The sequence below is a fragment of the Equus asinus genome, chromosome 26, assembly GCF_041296235.1.
Source record: "Equus asinus isolate D_3611 breed Donkey chromosome 26, EquAss-T2T_v2, whole genome shotgun sequence".
NCBI lineage: Eukaryota > Metazoa > Chordata > Mammalia > Perissodactyla > Equidae > Equus > Equus asinus.
In genome coordinates this window covers 28,921,573-28,928,260 of record NC_091815.1, presented here as the reverse complement: position 1 = coordinate 28,928,260, position 6,688 = coordinate 28,921,573, and the positions used below count along the sequence as shown (strand labels likewise).

General features: G+C 56.0%; 1 protein-coding gene across 4 annotated transcripts; it reads right to left on the bottom strand.

Annotated features, from left to right (window-relative positions):
- Nucleotides 1-587: 587 nt before the first annotated feature.
- Nucleotides 588-5,459, bottom strand: ZNF575 (zinc finger protein 575). Of its 4 annotated transcripts, none has more exons than XM_044758989.2 (4): nt 5,136-5,459; nt 4,337-4,446; nt 3,721-3,832; nt 588-3,237 (listed from the first exon to the last, which is right to left on the bottom strand). In XM_044758989.2, exons 3-4 carry the CDS (start codon nt 3,800-3,802, stop codon nt 2,579-2,581), a joined length of 741 nt encoding a protein of 246 aa, XP_044614924.1. In that variant the 5' UTR covers nt 3,803-3,832; nt 4,337-4,446; nt 5,136-5,459; the 3' UTR covers nt 588-2,578. The 4 variants fall into 4 exon arrangements, with proteins under 4 accessions (XP_044614924.1, XP_044614923.1, XP_044614925.1 ...); XM_044758988.2 differs by lacking the exon at nt 5,136-5,459 and adding an exon at nt 4,691-4,882; XM_044758990.2 differs by lacking the exon at nt 5,136-5,459 and adding an exon at nt 4,691-4,827 and having other exon boundaries at nt 3,721-3,897.
- Nucleotides 5,460-6,688: the final 1,229 nt, after the last annotated feature.

Sequence of the window (6,688 nt, the reverse complement as noted above, 5' to 3'; positions counted from 1 at the left end):
GGTTGCTTTGGAAGAAAGTTTCCAAGACAGCTCTATATATAAACATGGATACCAGCCATACTGCTGGGTTTGGAGGAGAGACTGGAATCCTTACCCTCCCCCGGCCCTCCCCAAGGCCTTGCTGAGCAGCCTGCAGTCCAGCAGCCTGCTAATTTCCATCTGCCTGCTGGCTTCCCCCCCTTACCCTGGGTACTTCCACAAAGTACCTCTCAGTCCATCTTCCACACCTTTCAGATCTCAGCTCAAACATCACCTCCTCAAAAAGGTCTTCCCTAACCTCCATATAACAGGATGTGCCAGGTATACACTCTTACAATACTGCATGTCTGTCATAGTTGTAACTTGATTAGTTTATGGTCAGATTTACCAGTCTTTTCCTCTACAATTTGCACTTTTTGTATCTTAAGGATACTTTCTCTACCTCTGAGATGACTAAGATATTCTCCTTTATTTCCATCTAAATGTTTTAGAGTTTTGCTTCTCAAATTTAGATCTTAAATCATCAGAAATTTGTTTTTGTGTATGATGTGAGGTAGGGGTCTGTATTAGTTTCCTATTGCTGCTGTGACAAATTACCACAAGCTTAGTAGCTTTAAACAATACGACTTTATTTTCTTCTGTTCTGGAGGTCAGCAGTCCAAAATCAATCTTTGTGGGCTAAAATCATGGTGTTATTAGCAAGGCTGTGTTTCTTTTGGGGGCTCCAGAGGAGAATCCATTTCCTAGCCTTTTATAATCTCGAGAGACTGCCCTTCCTTGACTCTTGGCCCTGCAGCACTCCAATCTCTGCTTCCATTGTCACATCTCCTGTGACTCTTTCACTTTCCTCTTCCCAGTATGAAGACCCTTGTGATGACATTGGGCCCACTCGAACAATCAGAACAATCTCCTCTCAAGATAAGACCCTTAATCACATCTACAAAGTTCTTTCTGCCATGTGGAAGCTAACATACAGGTTCTGGGGGTTAGGATGTGGATATCTGTGGGGGACCATTATTCTGCCTACCACAGGGTCCCATTTAATTTTTTCCATATCTCTCAGCTTACTCACAGATCAGCCTATCCATTCCCCACTCGTCTACAGCAGGGGTCGGCAGACTATAGCCCAGAGGCAAAATCCAGGCCACCTACTGTTTTTGTAAATAAAGTTTTATTGGAACACCGCCACACTCATTCATTTATGTATCAATGTGTACGGCTGCTTTCGTGCTACAATGGCAGAGTTGGGTAGTTGTAGCAGACAGTGTAGCCTGCAAAACGTAAAAATATATACTGTCTGGCCCTTTACAGAGGTTGTTTGCCAATCTCTGATCTACACATGGGGACTGTCACATGTCAGGACCTCCTATAAGCACAGGTCTGTTTCTGAGCTCTCAGATCTCTTCCACTGGCCTGTCCCCAAGTCAAAACCACAGGTGTCATCACTACAGCTTTGTAATAATTCTTGGTATCTGGTGGGGGGAGGGGGGCAAGGTTCCCCTTATTCTTCAAAACAGACTTGACTTCCTTACTTATTTTTTTGCCTCTACTTGATTCGTGTCCACTTCCTTCCCTAGACCAGGTCTGTCTTGTTCACTGCTGCGTTCCTGATGCCCTGTGCAGGGCCCAGCACACAGTAGGTGCTTAATTCGTGTCTGGAGAATGATGAGCAGTCCACTGTTAGCTCGACCATCCTTATTTCATAGCAGGAGAAACAGGCTCCAAGAGGGGAACTGACTTTGCCCGAGAGGGGGCTTGTGCCCTAATGGAGGCCTTCAACACTCCCATTTTATAGATAAGGCCTCTGGGGCCAGAGAAGTGACAGCTTGTCCAAGCCCCTCTGTTCCTAAGTAGTGGGTCAGGACCGCCTCCAAAGCTTGGGCTTCACAATGTTTTCATACTATTGGTAGTACCACATTTGTTCTTGCTTTTATCCTTTAGTATATCTCGTGAATCTTTCCATGAGTACATACAGAGCTGCCTTTTTTCCCTCCAGCTACATACTCCATTCTGTGGCTGTGTTCTGATTCATCAGCCACTCCCCTATCTATGGGCACCTGGTTGGTTCCCATCATTGGCCCCAACCATCCCGCGGCAGTGAACATCCTGCCTCTCGTGCCTGTTTCATGTACTCGAGTTTATCTACAGGATCAATTCTTGGAAGTGGAAGAGCTGTCATGAGCGTGTGTGCATTTTCAATTTTTTATAGATACAGGCAATGGCCAGAGTGGAGGCGCTCATTTAAACTCACAACAATATGGAGAGGGCCTGTTCCCCACCCTCCTCACGAGCCCGCTGTAGGGGCCGTCTTTTTACCTTTGCCATAAGAAAGGAAAACCAGAGCCAGGGCTCCCAAACCATACCTCCAGGTTCATGGTTTGGGGCCCAGTGCTAACTCTCTCTGGGTGATGCCTTCCCCTCCCCCAAGCAGGTGAGCAAAGAGTTCCTCCAGCTTCTAAGCTTGAGCCCAGGATGAGGGGCCAACCTCCCTGCCAGCCAGCCGTCTGGGAGCAGCAAGCCCATACAGCCTGGCTTAGAAACACCGCCTCTGTATTGACGGGGCTGGCGGCAGAGGGGGCCAGGGAGCCCAGGGGAGGGCTCACTCTGGCTCCCCCTGGCTCTCAGCCGCGGGGTGGCTGCGTTGATGAAGGAGCAGGAGGCGTTTTTGGCCAAACGCCTGGCCGCAGCTGGAGCAGTGATGCCGGGCCGCAGGCTGGCTGCCCGGCGCGGTGGGGGGGTCGTGACAGAGGCGATGGGCAGCCAGTTTGGAAGGGAATGAAAAAGCCTTGGGGCAGTGCGGGCAAGGGTAGGGGCGGGCGTCGGTGGCATGGTGCGTGTGGCGGTGGGCCGCCAGCTTGGAGGGGTAGCAGAAGGACTTGGGGCAGTCGGGGCACGGGTAGGGGCGGGCGGGCGCGTGGGTCCAGAGGTGGGCGGCCAGCTTGGAGCGGTGGCCGAAGGCCTTCGGGCAGTGCGGACACGGGTGCGGGCGTGCGCCGCTGTGCGTGAGGCGGTGGGCCGCCAGCTTGGAGGGGTAGGAGAAGGCCTTGGGGCAGTCGGGGCACGGGTGCGGGCGGGCGCCGCCGTGTGCCAGCCGGTGCGTGGCCAGCTTGGACGGGTACGAGAAGGCCTTGTCGCAGTCGGGGCAGCGGTGCGGGCGCTGGGGCGGGGGCCGCCGGCGGGGTCGGGAAGGCGCCCCCGCGGACAGAGCGGGCCCTGGAACCGACTGGCTGGGCGTCTGCGGCGGGCCCTGGTGGGGAGCTAGGGGACAGGAGAGCTGGTGGGCTCCAGGAAGCAACGCCCTGAGTCTAGGCCAGCCCCCGCCCGCAAGCTTGATATATTCGAGTGTACGTGGACACCTCAAGGGTCATACTGAGATTCCCAAGTGACATGTTCCTACTCCCCACTCCCCCCATGCATCATCCTAAAGGGGTCCAAAGGGTTACCTAACTGGAACCCCAAAGCCACTAAGGTGTCTGCTTCTAGCATCTTCCCAAGTAATCACCCTAAAATCCCGCATGTCGTCCCCCCGTCCCTCCTGTAATTTTCTGAGCCCTATAAATCATCACTGAGAATCCCCAAAGATAACCAAGTGGGTTTCCCAGAACGCCGTGTTTTGGGGACCCCAAAAGGTCATCACCCAGAGCCTTAAAACTTTCACCGAGATCCCCTCAAAATGTGATTCTTTTAGCCCCAATTCCTGGAGAATGCCCCCTACCCACCCACAGGTGGCGCCGCTCTTACCTCCTCCCTTGGTCACTGGTTCCTTACCAGCGGGACGAGGATCGGTGTCCCCGGCCGCGGACTCTGCATCTCGCTCCAGCATCTTGCTGGCCCAGGAACCTAGAAGGAGGGCCTAGGACGGGGAAGGGGGCCACGCCGCCGGTGATTATCAGCCTGATGGGGCTGGGGCTGGAGTACCTAAAATCAGGGGTCAGTCTGATTCGGAGCGGGGTCTACTTAAGCCTGGCGTCCTAAGGCGAGGGCGGGCTTGAGAGAAGGCGGAGCTTAGAGCACCATGGGCGGGGCTTATACAAATCTGACCAAGAAGCAGCTCCTTTTGCAACTTAGACCCAGACTTGGATCCTTCTAGCTGACTTGGCGGAGCCTCTACAACTTAAGCTCAGCGGCCGTTCTGAGCGCCGAGCTGGCAGAAACTCCCGCACCATAACCACGCGGCCGGGGAACCCAGGACAGGAGTGGGCGGACGTATACAAATAGGACCCAAAGTCGGTTGCTTAGCAACCCAGGCCCAGGGGCGGGGCCTTCGAGCGGAGTGGGCGGGCCTTGTCCAACGCTGTCCCGGAGGAGGGGCCTGTGAGCTCAGTGGGCGGGATTTCACACGGAAAGGTAGCTTTACCCGGCTCTTGGGTTGGTCTCAGTCCACTGACGCCGCGTCAACTGCTTCCTTCTTGTCGCTAAGTTTCATCCCCGGCATGAGGCTGGGGCCGTGAGGGCTAGACGGGAGACCTGGAGGAAGACAGAAGGAACGTGGCGTGTGTTGCGAATCAGAGACCTCTAATGGACTTCTCCCTCGGGGTCCCAAGGGTCCAGGCCTCAATGCACCCTCCCAAGGCCCAGGCACCAGTGCAGCCCCTCCGGAACCTATGCATCAGGACCCCAATCAACCCCTCTTCAGCAGGTCCTGGCGTGCTGTCCCCAGTCCACTTCTCGAAGACCCACCGGTCTGGGCCCGGACCCCTGCCTCGCTCACCTGCGGGCGGCCCCTCCCCGGGGGCGGGGCTCCGAGCCCCTCCCGCGGCGGCCACTGCAGCTGCGGCGCTGCCCTCGGACCTGGCGGAGCTGCACCGCCCGGCGCGCGCCCAGCGGTGGGAGGGGAGGGGCGGGAGCGCGCGCGAGCTGCCAGGCCCAGCCTTATTTCCATCCCCTCCTCCCACGCCGGGCCCGTGGGGGCGTCAGTACGCATGCGCTCTCGCAGCCCGCGGAGGCTGCTGCAGGGGAGAAGGAATGGAAGGAGGGGGTGAGTGCGCAAGGCAGGGAAGGTGGTGAGCAAGCGCCAAGCTATGGGCCGAAGAACGGGGGAAAAATGTTCAGCGGCTCGTGGGGCCTACGGTGGCTGACTGGAGTCAAGCACGTGCAGGCCCTAACACGGGGAAACTTCGCTTAGAGATCATCGAGACAGTGCCCGGCATATGCACCTTCTCTTTTCTATGTCCCTCTTCTTTTAGAGAATTCCACTGGCGGCCTGAGTTGCGGCTCCGAAGTCAGTTTCAAGAGCCAGCTGCCCATTTCACCCCTCAAGGCGTTTGCAAAAAAGTCTGGCCATTTCTTTGAGAGAGGGCGGAGGCGGGACGCCGGGCTTAGAGCCAGCTGTCGCCCAACAAAAGGCCCGTTATTTGCATAGCGCCCCAGCACCCTTCGCTATTGGGTGATTCAAGATTCTCAGCCTCTCCTACCCCAATGCGAAGGCCCTGGCAGGAGGGGGAGTCCTGAGGGGACCAGGCCCTTGTTCCCCCACCCCCACCCCCGGAGGGCTGGAGCTCCTGGTGCCAAGCCCTGGGTGGCATGCTTGGCACCTTTCCCTGGGCAGTGACGGTTCACTTTCCCACCCAGCACAGAATGACCATGAGGTACCCGTAGGAGGAGGTCGTCAAGAGGAAGTGACTGCAGGTTGACCCTTGAGCTGGGCCCGGGCAATTGGAGGTTCCTCACCCGTCCCCTGTCCTTGGACTGTGCATTCTGCTTGCCTTCCCTGCTCCCAGAAGCAGCCCCAAGGATACAGTCTTGAGATAGCGATGTGGTGATGTCTGTCTGGACTGGGTCCTGGACTGAACCCAGTTAAGGCCTCTATATACACTTTTAAGACTTGGCGGGTGGGTGTGGAGATCTCTGCGTCTTGCAGCTGCCCAAGGTGAGCTTCAGGTCAGTTCCCTTGCTTATTAAACCTGCCACCCACCAATCTGGAGTGGTCTGCCTCTTTCTTGGGTCTCTCCCTGCCTTCCAAGTAGGGGGATCAATTTCAGATTACACCCAGAGAAGCTCCCTGAGGAGGTTTCGAACCAAAAATTGGTGAGCCGGCCAGGAGACCAAAGAAATGGATGTCGGAAAAGAAGCATCCTCGGTGGGAATCCCAAGCCGGCTTTTGAGCTCTAAGTGGGGAGGGGTGGCCTGTATGTTAGATGCTTGTGGATCGCTGTGTGAGTATGGGGATGCCCCAAGAATGCCAGCTGGTCTAATGTGCTTGTTTGAGGAATTGCGCGTAGCACACTGCTGCAGTGGGCTAACCTCTGCTGCGGGCAGTTTGTCTGGCCACCAATGCCCAACTAGAGGCTGAAGTTGGAGTCAGAGAGTTGGAAGAAGAGCTGAAGTTAGAGAAGGATACACGGTTGGTCCACCAGTCTACTAGCTTTGGGGCTGGCAGACAGGGTAGGAGGGCACGAGATGCCACAGAGTGAGGTCCGAGCGCTGCGACGAGGCCTGATTGGGACACTAAGAGCTGGAACCCCTGGGAAAGCGATGACAGTGAAGAAGAGGATATTGTGGTGATTGATGAGGAAACGGACGAAAGGTCCTGTGCTGTCGGGCCCCTCATACAAAGGCAGCCCCTAATTGAGGAGACACTCATGATGTGAGAGTATGCTCACTCAGAGCTTTGAGATGTAGCTGCCCAGATCCAGCAAAAGGCCCGGCAAGTGTCCAGGCGTGGTTAGGGCCGCTCTGGGATAGGAGGGGAGACGGCATCTCCCTGACA

Bases quoted from the DNA above. Each gene is read 5' to 3' on its own strand.
- ZNF575 (XM_044758989.2), bottom strand. From the start codon at position 3,802: ATGCTGGAGCGAGATGCAGAGTCCGCGGCCGGGGACACCGATCCTCGT. The intron at 3,238-3,720 runs GTAAGAGCGGCG...CCTGTCCCCTAG, and splicing joins ACCAGTGACCAAGGGAGGAG to CTCCCCACCAGGGCCCGCCG.